At 38.3% G+C, this 19704-nt stretch overlaps 2 protein-coding genes across 3 annotated transcripts; one reads left to right on the top strand and one right to left on the bottom strand.

Annotated features, from left to right (window-relative positions):
- The first annotated feature begins 1344 nt into the window (after positions 1-1344).
- Positions 1345-5433, top strand: LOC103708456 (protein CNGC15b). The gene is made up of 7 exons (XM_008793383.3): positions 1345-1461; positions 1823-2396; positions 2501-2713; positions 3063-3352; positions 3430-3541; positions 3999-4235; positions 4617-5433. The coding sequence occupies exons 1-7, from the start codon at positions 1433-1435 to the stop codon at positions 5295-5297; spliced, it is 2136 nt and encodes a 711-aa protein (XP_008791605.2). The 5' UTR covers positions 1345-1432; the 3' UTR covers positions 5298-5433.
- A 1321-nt stretch (positions 5434-6754) lies between these two features.
- Positions 6755-19237, bottom strand: LOC103708426 (small nuclear ribonucleoprotein Sm D2-like). 2 transcript variants are annotated; one of them, XM_008793348.4, is made up of 5 exons: positions 19113-19237; positions 14738-14762; positions 8407-8484; positions 7279-7383; positions 6755-7200 (listed from the first exon to the last, which is right to left on the bottom strand). In XM_008793348.4, exons 2-5 carry the CDS (start codon positions 14753-14755, stop codon positions 7084-7086), a joined length of 318 nt encoding a protein of 105 aa, XP_008791570.1. In that variant the 5' UTR covers positions 14756-14762; positions 19113-19237; the 3' UTR covers positions 6755-7083. The 2 variants fall into 2 exon arrangements, with proteins under 2 accessions (XP_008791570.1, XP_008791571.1); XM_008793349.3 differs by lacking the exon at positions 19113-19237 and adding an exon at positions 18567-19059.
- Between the last annotated feature and the right edge of the window lie 467 nt (positions 19238-19704).

Below are 19704 nucleotides of genomic sequence, written 5' to 3'. Positions count from 1 at the left end.
TTTCCAAGAGAATGAAATAGATCTTCCTATACTATAATTATCCAAATCCAAATGATTGAGAGTGCACGTCTAGGGCACAAATCAAAAACCTTTAGTTGTTAAGCAATGAGACGTGAGCATTAGAATAATTCTTAATTTATGAACAAAACTATACAATCGAATAATTGGTCTTCAAAGCAAAATACTACTAAAACAAATTCTTTCATAAAAATTTTCGGACACACATGCCGGCATTAAATTAGATATAAAATATTCATAATATCTCATGCTAGCTGATAATAATTTTATTAGTAAAGCAAAAATATTTTTTTTTTGTATAAAAGGGGGAAGCCAAATAATTCCCCAAATTCATTAGTGGAGAAAATTACGTATAAGAAGAAGAGAGATAAGAAGCCTCCAAACAAAGACAGACAAAATAAGAATTAGTCACTAAAAAAAAAAGAAAATTCCACGTCTTGTTGTGCCCATCTTTAATTTTTACAGGCCCGAGATTGTGCCAAAAATAAAAAGCTTGTATGGTTTTCTACAGAACTGAGAATGTAGAATACTGCCTGCTGCAAAGGAATAACCTACAATTCCGATGGAGCCATATATGCCAAAACAAAGCCATCAGAAGCCGATCCCAAGATTTTCCCAGGCAAGCTGAAATTTCTATCCTCCACAGAGTCTACAAGGAATGCAAATTTGTTGGCCGGCCTCTAATATCGAGGCAAGTTTTAAAAGTGATCCAAATGCTTCGGCGGAATGGGTATCTAAGAAAAAGGATGAGAGATAATCTCCTCAATTTAATTTTAAACTTCTTTGGCTTCATTATGGTAACATTTTGAGATGGTTTCAAAACTTGGCCTCCATATGATCCGTTCATAACAACATTTATCAAAACAATTGGCTTCATGCACGAAACCCTAGCAGGATTAAACTAGGCTTCATCTACTGTCACCTGAAGAAGCAAAACTTCTAGAGGGAAAAAGGAGAGAATGAAAAGGAGAACAATTACTAAGAGCGATCCCATCTTCGATAGATTCATAGACGTGCTACGTTGCTAATTTAAGAGTCTTAGAGAAAAGGAGATGTAATAAATATATCAGTAGTCACATGTTCCAAACCATATGTTTGAGGTCCACAAGGGAAGGATCTCCAGAGCTTTTAATGCAACTAGGTTGTTCTATTCACAGGATCCCTGGTGAAAGTAGTTGTAGGATACTTTTTTATTCTTATGGATGAGAAATGAAGTGCGTCCCTTTCTGGAGTTCGACGCCTCGTGTTTCGATGCCTTCATCCTGCAATGACACATAAACTAGGGTACCTTTTTATTCTTATGGATAAGAATCGAATTGTGGTCCCTTTCTGGAGTTTCGATGCCTTCATGCTGCAACGACATATAAGCAGGCAATAGATTGATGACACAGAAGAGGAGTCGTCACAAGACACAATGGCTTATGGTAGCTCAAGATCTGTCAGGTGAGCTTATCGTCAACTGTTTCTGACTTGGAATTGCTTCTCTTCTTAGATGCGTTAATACCTTCCAGTTAATTCAATACAAAAGGAAGTAGATTGAGTTCAGCTTTCTGTGAATATAAAAAAAATAGCACAAATCCTTTACTTTGTTATGAAATTCATGGTAGCGAGAGATGAATTTTGAATGTGCGATATCTGAGAACCATTCGATCGACATGAGAATTTCTTATATAGTCCTTAGCTTTTTTCTTCCAATTCTAGGAAGGATAAATGGATCGAGTACCTTGAAGCAGTTCGCTTTTTATTGCACTCTTTAAGTCCTCACAAGAGGATATTACCTTCACCTTTTTCGGATGTTTTTCAGATTTTATGATGATGATGATGATGATGATGATGATGTTGAAGTTGCAACATCAACAAAATGCAATTCAAACAATTCGGCCAAACACGCCAACAGCATTTATGGGGCGTGGAGACGTAAACCAGGATCCATGTTCTGTCCTCGGAAGTCCTGCAGATCATTCAAAGAGACACTGCTCTCTCGAGTCTTCTCGGAGGATTATGAATCTTTAATGAACGACGAGAAGAAGTTCTTAGATCCTCATGGACGCATAATTCAACGGTGGAACAAAACCTTCTTGGTGGCATGCCTGATCTCACTCTTCCTCGACCCTCTGTTTTTTTACTTGCCCGGAACTCAGAAAACAGAGTGCATAGAAATAGAGATACCACTTGAAGTAGCTCTCACAGTGCTGCGCTCCCTGGCAGATGTATTCTATGCTGTTCGAATCTTTGTTCGCTATCGAACAGCATTTGTTGCTCCATCCTCTCGGGTATTTGGGAGGGGCGAGCTTGTTATCGATTCTTGCAAGATTGCTTCAAGGTATCAATCCAAGGGCTTCTGTCTCGACCTCATTGCTGCGTTGCCTCTTCCCCAGGTACAAAACCTCCTACCACTTTCTCAATTTGTTCTGAGCCGTGCTGTGGAATAAGAATTCATTTCTTACATTTCGGAGAACTGATCTTGAATTCGTGGTGACAGTTTCTACTGTGGATCGTCATTCCCAGCCTAAAAGGTTCCACAATGGTCCACATGAAGAACGTTTTTCGCTTTAGCATCATCCTGCAATACCTTCCAAGGCTGTTCTTAATATTTCCACTCTCAAAGCAAATTGTAAAGACATCAGGGGTCATGACTGAAACTGCATGGGCAGGAGCTGCATACAACCTTGTACTCTACATGCTCGCAAGCCATGTAAGTAAAATCCACACCTCATCAAGATCTGTGTGTGTTAAGACATCAATGGAGTTTGCATGAAGTGTAGATCCTATTTCACTTCTCGTATTTGATTCCCTGAGTGCATGGTAATTCTTTTGGAAAATAATGATAAACATGAACATTTTATCAATGGTGGTAGAAGTTTTTTTTTTTCCTAATTCTCAGTTGCATATCACTGTATTCTTATGAAATCCTCTTGAGTTAAAAATGAGAGTGCATGATAACAGACAACAAGATCCAACTACATATAAATTAAAATCTGATTGCCTCAGATTAATTTCTCTTTTTTGATCTTCTAAGCAATCTATTTGCCTCGTGAGCGTAGGTGCTAGGAGCATGTTGGTACCTTCTGTCCATCGAGCGACAAGAAGCATGCTGGATGGAGGCCTGCCGTCTTGAAAGCCCATCTTGTCAGTACCGATACTTCAATTGTCGAAGCATCGACAATTCTAGGAACAGGTGGTATCAATCGAGCAATCTAAGAGATCTATGTGACCCTAATAAAAATTTCTATCAGTTTGGGATCTATGCTGATGCAGTGAACTTTAATATCACATCCTCACCGTTCCTCCAGAAGTACTTCTACTGCTTCTGGTGGGGACTGAAGAATCTAAGGTAAGCATTATGTCTGGATCTTCCTAAAAATGTTTTAATCTGAACCATGTATGCCTGATATTCATTATATTCTGCAGCTGTTTGGGGCAAAATCTCTCGACAAGCACATATGTAGGAGAAAACAGCTTCGCCATTATCATCGCCATTCTTGGGTTGGTGCTCTTTGGATTGCTCATTGGCAATATGCAAGTAAGTTTACGCATCCAAATATTGCTCAATAATCCAAATGATAGACAGTTCCTTTTTCATGGACTAGCCAACGTCTATTCAACACAAAGGCTATAAAATTCCAATTTAAGATGTGTTAGCTCATGATTAATAGTTTCAAAGCATGCACGAACATGAAAGAAGCAAGAGAGGGGGAAGCTCCACATGCCAATACTGATTTCAAGCGAGCAATTCATCATATTAAGAAATCCATGATAGGACTGTATAATTGAAGAAACAATTCCATGTTCCAATACCTGGGAACAAGATCTATAAGAACAAAGGGATGCAAGAGCAACGATAGTTGTCATCAAAGCGCCAAGTTGAGACCAGTGACTACTAGTAATTAAAGTTGACACAAGATAAGTGCCGCATATTTCAAGTATTAATCTTGTTTCTCCTTCTTCTTTCGGTTTTTTTTTTTTTGTTTATTCGACAGTCCTACCTCCAAGCAACAACAGTCCGATTGGAGGAGTGGAGGATTAAGAGGACGGACACGGAGCAATGGATGCGTCATCGGCAGCTGCCCCCAGAGTTGAAGCAGTCCATTCGGAGATACCAAGAGCATACATGGGTGGCAACCCAAGGGGTGGACGAAGAAGAACTGCTTCTGGGCCTTCCCCTGGATCTGCGCAAGGACATCAAGCGCCATCTGTGCCTCGACTTAGTTCGAAGGGTAAGGATGGATCCATCTCCCTGGCTGCCCGTTTGTTTCAATTTTCCAGTCAACACGTCAACATGCACCGTAATCACCAGGTCAACCATTGACTTTCGAGAACACGTGTCCACCTTTAAAACCATTATCTATTTGATAGTTGCTGCATGCATGCTAACCAAACTTTGTCGGGATGACGCGCCTATTCGTCATTTAGAAAAGAGAAGGAAGGAGAACAAATGAACTTCGCCGGAAGTCCTCTGAGATTTCTGTGTGTCTTTTTTTATAGTTAAATTCTCTTGTCTTTATATAAAAGTAAAAGTGATTTTTTTTCTATTAAAAAAAAAAAATCCCCGGACTTTGCATGCTGGGTGTTAATTTCAGCATATAAATTGGGTGCAGGTGCCGCTGTTCGATCAGATGGACGAGCGAATGCTGGACGCCATCTGCGAGCGGCTGAAGCCGGCCCTCTACACGCACGGCACATACGTTGTTCATGAGCTCGACCCCGTCAACGAGATGCTGTTCATCATCCGGGGACACCTCGACTCCTACACCACCAACGGCGGCCGCACCGGCTTCTTCAACTGCTGCCGGATCGGGCCCGGCGATTTCTGCGGCGAGGAGCTACTGACGTGGGCGCTCGACCCCCGTCCGGCGGCCTTCCTTCCCTCGTCCACGCGCACCGTCCAGGCCGTGTCGGAGGTGGAAGCGTTCGCGCTCGTCGCCGATGACCTCAAGTTCGTCGCCTCGCAGTTCCGGAGGCTCCATAGCAAGCAACTTCGGCACAAGTTCAGGTTCTACTCCCACCAGTGGCGCACCTGGGCTGCGTGCTTCATACAAGCAGCATGGAGGCGGCATAAGCGCCGGAGGCCCTCGACCGAGCTTCCACTCGATGAGGCACCGGTCGAGTTGACGGAGTCGCGGAGAGCGCCAGTTCCGGGGCCGGAGGGGGCCCTGTTCGTGAAGCGTTTGGTGACCAGCACGAGGAGGGAAGGCGGCGAGGTCTCATTGGTGCCGGATTGTGGGTTGAGGAAGCCATCTGAACCAGACTTTTCTATGGAGGAAGAGAGCTCAAGCTAAGTTGCTAACCGACACTAGCTGTACGTATGGGAGAGGCAGGATAAATCATTCAGGATACTGTGGGAGTGGAATATCTACCCCCTTTCTTTTCCCCTGGTTGAACAACAAACTTATCATCTGCTTTTAACTTTGTCAAGGAATAGGAATCTAGGTTAGGAATTGGGACTTTATCCTAATTCTCATACTTAGAAACTGGAGGTTTCATATTTGACTCGCTTCCCAAAATATTTGGACTCCAATAGTTACAGTGTGGATGATAGAATGCCCATCTAATAACCTTCATCCCCTTGTTTACATGCCTATCCCCTTCTCATCATGTTGGCTGCAGCTTCCTAATTACTTTTCATCTTTTTGTAACCAAGCGTGAAAATATAGTACGGATGTATTGCAGATTATTTGAACAACGAGGAAGAGGCCCTTAGGCTGAGAACATAATCTAAAACTTCGACTCCACACAAATTTCAGCTAAGAAACAACGCTACGTCTTGATCCACCACAGTAAACTGCATCAAAAAATTCTCAGGTATCCATCCGCAAAATCTAGGCATTGAATTAGAGCTTGTCAACTGATGTCATAAGCAAATTACAAAGTATACAAGCTTCTCCAGCTTCATCTCTCCTCATCTGCCCCGTTGATCTCTCTCGAACCCTAAAGAACCAAGTGCAACAATGAGACATTCTCAGAATGATGAATTCATCAGAGATAAAAGCAGACACCTGCTGTTACAGCGTTACTCCCTAACTTCCACATAAACCTAGCGAACATCCTTGTTAGTTTTACTTCCAAATACATAGGTGTTATTTTCCCTATTTAGGGTAGGATCATTGAGCTACGTATTTTGAAAAAACATCCTTCAACCTTTCCGCATCGAAGCTAGTTGATAACCCGATCGAAGAACATGATACTAGCCACTTGAAAACCCTATCGAAGAACATGATAGTCCTACCATGTTGTGGACAACTCAAGTTGAAATGCATGGGGGGGTTCAATATCCAATTTCCATTGCCCTCCATTACTCCCACAAAACCTTGGCTCTCTAACCACCTCACGACCATATCAAGCCACCAACGAAAAAAACCAAAGCAACTCTTCGCAACTGTCAGTGCTGCAGACTGGTTAAACTTCAATCCAGCGTTTGCCAGCAAGAGTTCATCTTCAATTCAGCTTTGGCTAGTAAATATTTCTTATTAAGCTTTTTAAACAATAGTTATTTGTTCCCTACAGAGCCACAAAAATCAAATCATCAGAAGATGAAAATTCACACATTTTTCTGATGGATGTTCCATATTTTATAGAAAAAAGTAGATTCACTCCTTACTTTGTTATTCCACACTACAAAGCTATATATCTAGCCTCACCACATGATATGAAATCCACAAAAAAATTAATGCTTGGCATTAGATTTTAAACCCATTCAAGCTGAATTTCAAGGTATCATCCATAACCGGGTCACAAGTGACCTTAAATCTCTTTGATATTGCAAAACCATTAAAAAAAAAAACATATCATGTGCTACTTGATCCGATGTGCATGCTACTCCATATGATGAAAATAATCAAAATTACACCATGTAAAAAATTTATAAGAAGCTTCAATATCAAGTTATCGGTTAAAAACCCAAAATCTAAATCCAGTCGAAAAATGATATACAAATCAAAAGAGTGATAAAAACCATTACACAGGATAGATGGACAGCACACCCGCAAGTCAATATTAGTGACAGACACAGATTAGCTGCACTACAAGTACGACATGCCTGTATTCTGCACAAGAGTAACTTGATCCTCACTTGGGATTCCTGAGAACAATAATAACAGAATCCCCTCGAAGGAACATCTTGCTGATGAATCTATCCTTGTTAACAGGGAGAGCCTTCTTCTTGCCTTTACCAGTCTTGGGTATCTGCAGAAAAAAACAATAACTAATCATTGTAGATACAGTAATGATGTAAAAATAACTATAATTAAGTGTTGAGACTACCTCGGTCCACATTTCCCTGACGTTTTCGAGAACCATGTTACAATGGCGATCAAATGCTCTCACACGGCCAAGTAGCTTCTTGTTGTTCCGGCAATTAATGAGTACCTAATGTGGCAATAGTTTAAGTCCAAATCTTATTGAATTGTTTTATTGGAATTTTGAGCACAGAAGGTAAAGAAATAAATGTAATCCAAGTTTTTGCCCGATGACATGAAGACCCCAATTAAAACCAGATTCCCCACAAAGATAAACAGAAGGAATTCCTCCTCTGTAGAATTTATGTCAATAACTCAAAATTGCAAAAAAAGCAGAGATTACTAATAATCAATGCCATTTTCTTAGGGTTGGAAATCTGCAGGTCAGGTTCAGTTCAAGTCACATCGAGATCATACATCAAAGGCCCTATGGACCTGACTGCATCAGACCTGTTGACCTGTTTAATTGGCTCAGGCCCATCTAGCTTTGGGCTTTTTATTGCATGGATAGACTGTTTTTTGTCCACATTTTTTTAAAATTGTTTGAGCTACAACCCAACTCAAAATCTGTTTCACTGTAGCGGAAAAAAAATAAAATCTGTTTGGAAATTAAAAACTGAATACACTAACTAGTGAATAATAATATAGCAAAGAAAGCAACATGCTAATATAAATCACATACCTCTTAAGTAAATATTACATGCCAACCCAACTTTTAAAACAAGTTTTCTCCACAGTGAGTGAGATGTCCAAGCTCCAAATCACAATCTCCCTAATGGCTCAACGGGTTAAAGGATCTTGAACCGAACCCCACCCAACTTGGTTGGGGGCTGGGGTTGGCTGACCCATACCTGGCCCGGTACCAGTATTCACAATCTTTTACTTCTCTATTATATTGTTCAATATGTTCACAAATAATATTACTAATTTTGTCAGCTCGAAAGGTTACCATTAGTGTTTTTTTTATTCTTCTTCGGGTAAGGTTAGGCAGGTCAGATCAGGTAAATGGGTCTAGGTCAGGATTGCCACCCTTACATTCACTCAATGAGCTCATTCTAAAGAACACAATACAGGAAAATTATGCAACCATTAAGCTAACCCTCTTTGAGAATAATGTTGACATATACATTAATGAACAGCATAAGTCTCTTACCTGGGTATTGTTTTTGACACTCATCATCAGAACAGAGAGAGGGCCTGTGTTGAATTCCTCCTCTTCTTTCTTTCCAGCCTATAAGAAGTGGAACAAGCAAGCATTCGTCAGTTTGGTCGAGAAAATTGTAATACAGCTTATAGAAGCATCATCAAGATTTAGCTGATACAAAAAAAAGTGGGTTTGCATCAGCAATAGTTATCATAGTTAACACTTCATATGTTGTCCTTTAAAGCACTGTCTTCAATGAGCTTCAGAATGGTATTCCACGTAGCAACGTTTTTTTATGAGGGAGATGAAAGATGATGCAAACCGGTAGCAAGTCACAAATTTTTAAGCTAAGGGAAAGTCCAAAGAATTAAACCTGATCAAATTGAATGATCAATTTCATGAGAAAACATGAAGGTAAAGAGAGCAATATAATAAGTGAATGAAATACTTTCATTCCATTGAATACATTTCTTGTAACCCCATCATGTTTTTTGCTATTGCTCATTGTTCTTGCCTCTTCAAGACATTTTATTCCATGTACAAGCTTGTATCAATGATTTGACATCTAATCTCTTTCTGTCACCTCTCTTAGTTTTTTAGTATCTGGTGGACTCTTCACATCACAATGTAAATTGAAATTCATCCCCAATTTGAATTGTTCCTAAACAATGAGCTTGTGATATAAGTTCTCCAGCATTCACAGCCAGCCAACAAGACTAGTTCAGGTTCAACTTTATGTCATCCTAGGGCAAACAAACATTATTCATGTTGTGCAGTCTCCAGGTTAAAGGCTCTGGATACCAACTCAATACAAACTGACTCAAAATTGACCTGATCAGAGACAATACTGTCCTTGGCACAAGATCAACTTGAAATCAACCAAAATTAATATTTGTTAACTATTTTTTCATATGTACTAAATGGGATTCCATCATATTTCTGATATATCCCTCAAAGATCCTTTATTTGCATATTCACACTTCAAAAAGTTGAAAGCACAAGCCCATCCAAAGGCCTTTTATTTGCATATTTAACCTTCTTACTTTATTGAGTCAATTTTCATCATGCTACGCTACATTTGGCTGGGATATAAGGCAACACAATGTAGCGTTGACTACATTTCTTTATCTTTTAAAAAAACTTGAGGGGCACATTCAGAAATTTTACGCTAATAGTACCGATGTATTTTCATTTGTTGACAGATAAACAACTAAGAGTGTATATCTGCCTGTCCAAAAGCCTTAAATTTGAATGCATAACTTTCCTATCTTATCGAGTTAAATCTTCATCACACTGAGCTAAGTTTGCCTGGACTAAAAGATAACTTAATTTAGCATTAATTATTTTATTTTAAAAAAAAACTTGAGGGGCATAGTTGTAATTTTGTCTAACTTTTATTCTTTGACAGCCAAACAAGCACCCTAAGGACCTTTCGAAGAGAATCATACAAAAGCTAGTGATGGGGTTAAAGGCTGAAATAATAAGGTAACAGGCCCTTTTGTTTGGAGAACGCTATTTAATCTAGCTTATACATGGATTTTGTGGATTACTCGACCAAAATTATAGGGAAACCAGTGAAATCTTAAAAACCTCCTGTCCTGAAATTAATTTGGTCAGTTGGTCTGTATGAAACTAAAACCAACTTCAGCCATACAAGAACCATGGAACAATGGAAGGATGGAAGTTGGTGGGAGGGCTTAATCTCATGTTGCACAGTAAAGGTTCTATGTTACATACCTAAACGAGATCATGAATAGCAACTTGATAGTTCACAAAAATGGACCTGCATAAATCAAACCCCTAGCATACATTGTTAGTTACATAACAACCTGCTTCAGGTCAGTGGGGCATTCAAGTCAACTAACTCAAATCTCATAAGGGCACGTCCAAATAATGGGAGAGATCATGAACCACAATCATTCAAAACCAATTCATAGGTACACTCCAACACATAGTACCATTGCCCATAAAACATGCAAGGGGCATATGCCTCTTTCATGAGGACATGCATGATAAACGTGTTACCCACCTCAAGAAACTAAAGATGAAAAAAAAGAGCTGGCAAGTGAAATGTCCACCTTGGAAAATGCTTAACATCCCACTTTAAGAAGCCTTTGCTCTATAAGAATTTTTTTATCTCAGTCACAAACAGAAATCCAACTTAACTTGACAACCATAGGTTATTTAAGGGCTTATACAAATGGAAGCAATCAAGATAGCATCTTTAGCTAGACTGCCTTATTAGTTGCATCCTACTTAACTACTTAACTGACACAGGTATATTAAAAGCAAAGAAGGCATCAAGCGGTGACAAGTGCCCATAAGCCTTTTATGGAAAGGATGAGTGCTTCTTTAACTTTCCCTTTCTATCAAAAAGTTATTAGTGAGGGCTCGTTTGGTTCGCGGGAAGTATTTTCCCTCCTAGGAATATGATTCCTGGGAATCAGATTCCTGGAAAGAGGATACCTAGGAAAGTACTTTTGGCATGTTTGGTTAACCATGGGAAAGTGACAAATTTCCAAAGTGCTTATGTTTGGTTGACCATCCACTTTCCTAGGAAATTTAAGTATAATTCCTATTATGCCCTTAATAAAAATTAGGTCTTTAATGCCTCTTTAATGCTTCTTTAATGCTGAAGGGTCTTTTTGGGAAAAAATAAAAAAGGAGTGATTCCCACCTCATGGGAAAGTAACTTTCCCATGTTTCTCATGGGAAAGACTTTCCCATGAAATGTGGGAATCATATTCCCATGGGAATACAACTTTCCCATCTCTCTCCTTTGAAAACTCCAACCAAACAAGAGGCATTTCATTACTTTCCCGTTGACCACACTTTCCCCCCTCCTTTTCCTCCGAACCAAACGAGCCCTGAAAGAACATGAATTCAAGGGCAACAACTTGGACTCACAGGCCTTAGGCCAAGGAAGACCATAACTATCAAGTTCAACAAGGTCGAATAATGAAACATAACCTATCAAGTACCTCCAAAGTTTGCATACATCCAATAGTCAAGGGTAGGTTCAAGGGACACTTATTAGTGAAAGAACATGAATTCAAGGGCAACAACTTGGACTCACAGGCCTTAGGCCAAGGAAGACCATAACTATCAAGTTCAACAAGGTCGAATAATGAAACATAACCTATCAAGTACCTCCAAAGTTTGCATACATCCAATAGTCAAGGGTAGGTTCAAGGGCACTTCCAATACCTTGACTCTGGCATTCAATGTCATTACCTTGACTCTAACATTTAATTGTCCAACTGATCCAAACACTACTTAGTCACAACTCCAGTTTTTAAAAGCATTATCATAGGGGGTAGTCCAGCCAAATAACCATGTTATAAAGTTTCGGCTACAATTGCAAAAACAAAATAAAAGCTTGAATTTTGGTCTGAACCAACTCAACTTATGTAAATTCAAAGTTTCAGGCCTTCTAGCAGAAACTGACATATGACAAAAGCAGTGTATATAGGTGATCTGTGTTTGTATTTGTCATTTTCTCATCTCTTTGAATTATTTTCTCTAGATCAAATTCATATTCTATAGAAAAGACCTTCCGCATAGCATCCAGAAATTCTGCTTTCGAATCTTGGGTGGTGCACCCCAAATACTAGAAACTAGGTAATTATAGTGCAGGTGGGTCAGCATCGAGAGAGAGAAAGAGGGAGGGGGAGGGGGGCGGGGGGATTTGGAGCAATGTGATCTTACAATGTAATTCAGGGAAGTAATTTTTGATAGATGCAACTATTCTAGTGTTCATATCACAACTACATCGAATTTTGTCTGTTAGATTCTCAAATAATACAGAGATTAATGTGAAATTTTACCTATTGTTTAAAACATAAAAACATAACTTTTCAATTGTTTCGGCACAAAGTTAGCCAAGGTTCCAAACAACACAATATCACTAAAATGACTTCTGATTTATTTTCTAGAATTATATAGTTTTTCTTTACACTTTTCCTAATTTTTCTTCCTTTAAATATTTTTATTTCAACTGAAACTATCCAAGCTAAAGAAGAAATCAATGTTTTTAAAGCCGGACCAAACAGCAATCCAGCAAGTTGTCTAGTTTCCAAGTCGACCAGTGACATCGAAGAGCAGTACAGGGCTCCAATGTTGTGTGAGGCCGGAGATCAAGCAGTTGGCGGCTATCGCTGAGCGAGGCCTTGCGATGGAGGGCTTTGGACGTGGAAAGAAGGCAACAGGGGTCGGCGAAGGAGGAACTAGAGAATGAATCCTCCGAGGGAGGATGTGTTAGTGCTACCCTTGACCCTGGTATAGAGCAAGTGGAGCTTGAAGGAGTTCCTGAACAGGATGGTGAAGTAGGCGGAGATGGAACAAGCGAGGCTAAGGATGGAACTAGAGATTATGAGGAAGCACTGGGAGAGGGAACTAGCGATGGCGAAGGGGGATGAACATGGGTTGATGGAGATGAAGCAAGGGAGGATGTTGGTGGTTTAGTCGGAGGAGTTGGGGATGGAGGCAGAGATGGCAATGGCGATGTCGAGGTAGGCGGTTGGGTTGGCATTGGTCACTGGTCCCACTGATGAAGTAGAAGAGAGAGGGGGAGGGGCCGTCGGCCACTAGCACCAAGACACTATGGCAGTGTGCAACAATAGAAAATAGGGTAGAGAGAGGGGGGCAGGGCAAGCCAGAGCTAGAAAGGAGGTTGGAAGGAAGGAAAGGGAGAGAGGGGGGTAAAAGAGAGGGGAGAGGGAAAACATATTACCGGCCGGCCCCATCTCCACTCGCATCCACCACCTCCGTTGTCATCGGCCATCAAAGAGAAAACAATTGAAGAGGGAGCGTCGCCAGAGACCAGGGAAGAAGAAGAAGATAGAGAGAGAGTCAAAGCCACTTAGTTTCAGCCAATCTAAAAGAATTTTGAGTTAAAAAGAAGTCAAACCCGACCGGTTCATTTAGTTCTCTCGGGTTTCACTGATTTTGACCACTTTAAAATATCCTTTGAATCAGACTGGACAAACAATCAGCTCCCAATTAAACCAGTCAAATCAGCCGGTCTGGTCTGGTTTTATAAACATTGGCAAAAATGACAAAACTCTTTTGGGCCAGCCAAAGCCAAAACCAAAACCGAACTTTTAAATCTTGAAATTGAGCTACTACCTTAACATTTGGTAAATGCAATAACTAGGGATTGATTACGTTCAATGGCACAAGCCAAAGCAATGAAGCATAAAGAAGAATGCCTCACAAATTCTCCCCACAAAAGGATCTAGGGTTGCAACTAACCTAACCATATATTTTTGGGTGAAATAGACATTACAATTTAAACTCATGAGAATAGCTAACAAGCAAAATTTGATATCTTTTTTTGTACCTAAAAGGATGCAACCAACCTAACTCAATCTAACATATCCAGAATTTTGCCTATTTCAGAGCACTAATTCATAGTTCAAACTTTGAGATCCTACTTGTAAGCAACTTCATAGACTCGTATTCCTATGATTCTCAAATCGAGGCTATCATTATCCCCATCTCAACTTGAAGGATGAAGTAATGCCACTTCTATTTCTCTTCTTCATCCTCTTCAAGCCTATTTTGATCTTATGACTCTCGATCACAAAAGCATTGCTGCCTCCAACCCTAGGCCACCTTCAGCCCAATGGATAGCTGCACCATGTTGAAGTTAAAAGATATTTGATCAAGATGGACTTTAATAAACTGTTTAGGTTTCTGATTAGGTCAAAAAAAATAAACAATGGGTAGTCCATTCTTTATCTCAGGCTTCTTCTCTTGGTCCCTTCAAGGTATTCATCTCTATTTTTCAAATTGAACAGCCACCACTCTCAATATTCATGGAAAAAATTTTGTATAGTTTTTAAAGTTACTTAAACAGGTATATGCTTTTCTTATTAGTTAACTTCAAAAAAATTGTATAGTTTCTAAAGTCAATAAAAAAGTTAATATGCTTTTTTTCTTTGTTAACTTGCTTAAAAAAGAAAAAGATTCACCGAACAAAATTTTGCTAATAGTGCCACTTTGTAAATCAAGCTCCAAGGTCTCTAAGAAACCAGGATGAGGGCAGAAGACCACATGCATAATCTACTCATAATGGCAATGCACAATTCATGATTACCACTTTTCGTAATAAAGGATTCATATTCTTGCACAAAACTTCTATATTATCAGGTTAACAGTGACATGTTCAAAAATTGAATAAGCTTGCACCTAAAAAGGAATATTCAGTTTGCATAGACCTCAAATCACATTGTCATGATATCAAGTTTCAACTTTCAAAAACATGCCTAACAAGTAATTTTAAGGTAGTCACATTACAAAAAACATGCAGCTTAGATGTTGGTTTTACAAATCTTACATTAGTGTCGTCCTCCATTGGCTTACTGCAAAAGAAAGCAAAAACCTATGTTACCACATTAGTAAACAGAGGATTAAAATATCATGCATGACTATAATAACATTAGTAGCTGATCATGAAAATAAAATTTAAGCAAGGCAATCTAAAATGGAAACAATCATGCAAAGGAAGCTTCCCAAAAAAACTTAAACAAATGAATACGTAAGAAGAGAGATTCTAAAGTCTAAATGAACAAGCAATATGCAAAATGTAAATTAGCATCATAATTAGAAGAATTCAAAAAATTTTCCAGGAACTTATTGCCAAAGCAACTTAGATTTTTAAGTGCTTTTTCAATTATTCATGTTCTTACAGAAGGGGGCATGAGTATAGAATCTTATAAGGTCAGTTATATATTATTCTCTATCAAAGAATTCCCAAATAAGGGAAAGTGGAAATATTTATTATTCTGTGATAAAGATCTTGTAAACAGTTACAGCTTTATAAACAAGTACCTAAAACTAAGGAAAGATATAGCATGTTATAGAATTACAGTTTGGAACCTTAGATTTTTAAAATATTTTTGGAATGCTTGAAAATAGAAAAACACATAGGGTTTCCAACAAAAATAGTTGATTAATTTCTAGGTCAAAACAACAACTTGCCACCAAGGCAGTATACACAAGGTTTTTATATATGGTGCTTCACGGAACTACAAGTTTAGTCATTTGATACCATGAGATGGCAAGTATTTTTAACCAAAATTCACCCAAGGAACATGGAGGAAACAAGGCAAACTTTAATCTAAAAGTCTTAAAGAAAGAAGACACAACAAACTACCATTAGAAAAATGAACCATAGCAAGGACATAAGCACAAATGCACAAATTCACAGATGCATGAGGCCATACAAGCAAAACTGTGCATGCAACACCATTTTTCAACTGAAATACTCCATCATGTGCTCTTTACCAAAAGTTATGACAGTGCAACTCATGAATCCTGGATTAATACCAAAACTAATACAAATCATCTAACCAAACATATATCTCCAAAGAGAGGGAGTAAGTAAGGACTAATTTTCTCCAGAAAGTACAGAATTATTGAACTCAGGGATGGAAACTTCAGTGGTCTAGTTTCAACAAAAATTGAAAAAGCTCAAAAGTTTCTTAAGGTACTAAGACAGGGTTATGAATATCAAGCTCCATCTTTTTGAAGCTTGAATATTAGTGGATTTTAAAATCAAACTTTTAATTCTAGAAGAAATCCTAAACTTTTAAAAAAAATAAAAAAAAAATGCTTAAAAAAACTCATGCATGGATCAAGGCTATTGACTCAAATTAAAACCAATTCCCATTAAATTGCTTGATACTTCTTTTTTAATCTTAGCCAGCCCAATTTGTGCTAATGGTTTTTTTGGATCAACAGCTGCTTTATGTCAAGAATTCTTTGGGAGTTGCAGTGATTTGCAGTATTCCTCAAATTAGAAGTTGCAATGCACCAATTCATCTCATCAAATGTATTTAAAATTCACTATGAGTTGCATTGCCATATAAATTGCTCTAAAAAACACATGAAATATCATTCCAAAAGCACTACTGCAAGGAAGCTTATTGTATTAAATAATTTCACAACTAGAAGAAACAACTTTGGTGATTTAAAATTTAAAGACAGCTACTCAACCTAATCATAACACCACTGTTGTAACATCTTGTTATTAACAATCTTCTTATTTAACCAATTCACCTCGCCAAGATAGAAAATTATTGAAACTAATGTTAAGCCTTCAGCGACAGTAAACCCATGAACATTAGGTAAACAAGAATAACAAAAGAACTGCAATCTCATTTTCTAGCACACAATGATGTCTTAAAACAATTCTTCTTATTAGCTTTTATTTTCATGAAATTAAACATTTTGAGTGGGGTTAAGCTTCCAAGAGCATTTGCCTTCAAATGCTTCCCAGTCAAAAACAAATAAATGACCTCCGAAATGGAAATCAGCATTCTTGATCATAACCAATGAGATTAAAATTGGCTAGAAGTAAAAAGTCGTGCATTTTTTATGTCTGTTACACATGCATCAAATGAAAACAAAATTGATAATTTCAACAGTATGACATCATGTTTCAGATTGATATATAGTTTAGAAACATCCAAAGCAGCAGAAATTTGATCTGTTTATGTTTTAATATGTTCAGATCACGATCAATTGTTTGCTTGGAATTGCAAATTATAAAGTATATGCTATGTTTTTGTTCACTAGCTATATTTATACCATTCATCTTTTCTTGGTTTGAAGCATAGGCAAGAAGCTCAAGAATATGTTTTTTTTTTTTTAGTTTCCAATATTTCATATATCTTGGATCATGAACAAAGGTCCTAATTTTCATTCTGAAAAATCATTTATTATTTTTGATTAGGAAGCATTTGGAACTAGATGCTCTCAAAAGCATCCCAGCTTAACTCAAACATTTTTACCAGATTTACTGTGTTTTGCACGCTTGTAAAATATAAGGAAGAGATTATAAGCCCTGGCACCTCGAATAAGCTAGCTCAACATTTGAAGAATGGTGATGGGTCATCACCATTCTTGAATTTCCATCCAATTGATCAATGATGATAGTTGCCTAAATTCCTAAAACCTACAATGCCCTCACCAAAAAACAATTCAACAAAAAGAAGCAAAAATGATGCAACAGCTTCTTGATGACAATGAGAATAACACTTTGTCATCCTAGAAAAGATTTATAACTCTACTTAAATAATTTAATTTTCATATTATAAGCCCCCATGCTCATTGTAGCAAATTCTTTTGTTCAAATATATAACCAAGAATAATCACTTCAAGATAGTTATTTTTAACACGATAAAATCTAAATTCAAAAAATTATGTTAGCAGACTCAAGAATCGCACCCTGCAAAATTTGAACTTAACTAAATCAAAATTCAAACAACTTCGTTAGCATCAAGAAATCGCACCCTGTCAAATTTGAACTTATCATCCGCAAATTCAACTACTGACTTTAACTCCTTCAAGCTCATAATGATCTATATGATAGTTCTAAATATTTCAAACACATGAAATGTGCATAAGCATAATGGTCACTAAATCAACCATTGTATGATCCTGCTGTGATGTCTAGCATAGTCTAAACTTGCTTTTAGTTACACTCCTAATCTCTAAATCAACCTTGGTATGATCTTGGTGTGATGCCTATCATAGTCGTACCGTGCTTTCAAGTATACTCCTAAAACTATACCAACTCTTTACCATATTCCAACCCTAATTTTGTTTATCCAAGCTAGGACCGATCTTAAACTCCATCACCATCTTTATCCTTACAATTGTTTCAGCTCTCCATTGATGGAAGGTTATTAGTACAACATAGGGTGTGTTACCAATTACCATCCACGTCAACACATGTCACCATGTATCGACCTGTATTGCTGTGTAGCAATTAGTCACACCGTACAAGCCAATAAATTTTGATATATGCTTGGAACTTCCTTTTCAATTCTAAACAATGCATGACAATCTCTGTCGCCTTATTTCTACTCAGTATGGATGGAGCTCTTTCTAGTCTCTTTCTCTCTGTTTTTTTTTTTTTTTTTTTTTTTTTGGGGGGGGGGGGGGGGGGGGGGGGGGGGGGGGTATTATCTTTAAAGGATTTGAAAGATCAGAGACAAAAAACAATAAAGAAATATTCGTCAACATCAGTTAGCAGATAGAAAGCAAGAAAGGCCTTCTGAGATTCTCACAGTATACTAATATATGAATTCCCTGTGATATGAACTTCTCAATAGTCAATACAAGACTCCAAATGGCAAAAGACTAAAGAAAGCACTCACATAGGTATTCTTGATAGATCCCAACTACTCCAGCGACCCAAAACCCTAGCATCTTTCAGGCCAGACAAAATTATTCAAATCAAAATCACAACCCATCATAATCTGATCTCTTTCATAAAAATCGCGAAGAACTCCTCCTTTTAAAAAGAACATAAATGAAATTTTCTCGCTAAAAAGTTCCTTTTGATCCCTCCCCTTTCTAACAAATGCCACTATGTATCGGAATTTCAAGAAAACCATGGCCCGAACTAAACGATCTTGAAGTGCAAACATAAGATTTAAAACTTGTAAGCATTCGCCCCACCGATCTCTACTCAATCAAACTCCTACAAAAATAAATCCTCCGTGCTAATCTATGCATCAAAATATTCAAAAAGAGGGGGAAAGATCGAAAAATCAGTATTATCGTAGAGCTCTGCTCTTCTAGGATTTAAGAAGACGAGACATAAGATCCATCGACCCAAACTTGAAGGAACAAGCTTAAACCCTAAAACCCAAGTGGGAGATACGAAAACCCTAAGGACTTGGAAAGGAGGAGAAACGCACCTGGAGCTGTTGTTTCTTTCTTTTCGCAAACCCTACACGCGGAGAGTCGGAAGCGGGGTTTAAACGCAAGCGACCGACATTGCTAACGAAGGATGACGCCGTTACGCCGCATTGCCTATGAGTTCGGATTGGACCTTTCGCGTGAAATAATGATTGATCTCCTTCGGGTACATCGTTGGATCTCGTCTCACACACATCTCAAAGCATTCCGAACTCAGGCTCCATGGATCTCGAAGCGCCAATTGCACGATCCATCGGTGGATTCAAGCGAAGAAAAGTAAATCACGGGCCTCGCGGGAGCCCTTGCGTGCCACGGACGCCGTCAAGAATCATGTCACGTGCATTGCAGGTGCACCGATCCAGTGATGCACCGATATTGATGTGTTGTAGCGGGGGTTATGTGCGTTTTTTTTTTTTTTTTTTTTTTTTTAGAGGAGGGGGAAATATCTCGGTACGATTGGCGGATATATGATGAAAAAACATTTTTAAGAATTATCAGAAAACTGTTTTGAGTTATAATATTTTTTTCTTTTTAGATCAAAATACCCATAATAAAATATAATAATTATACAAATATATTATATAATATAAT

Source organism: Phoenix dactylifera, chromosome 2, assembly GCF_009389715.1.
Source record: "Phoenix dactylifera cultivar Barhee BC4 chromosome 2, palm_55x_up_171113_PBpolish2nd_filt_p, whole genome shotgun sequence".
Lineage (NCBI taxonomy): Eukaryota > Viridiplantae > Streptophyta > Magnoliopsida > Arecales > Arecaceae > Phoenix > Phoenix dactylifera.
The sequence above is the reverse complement of the archived record's forward strand: the minus strand, read 5'-3'. Positions and strand labels throughout refer to the sequence as shown.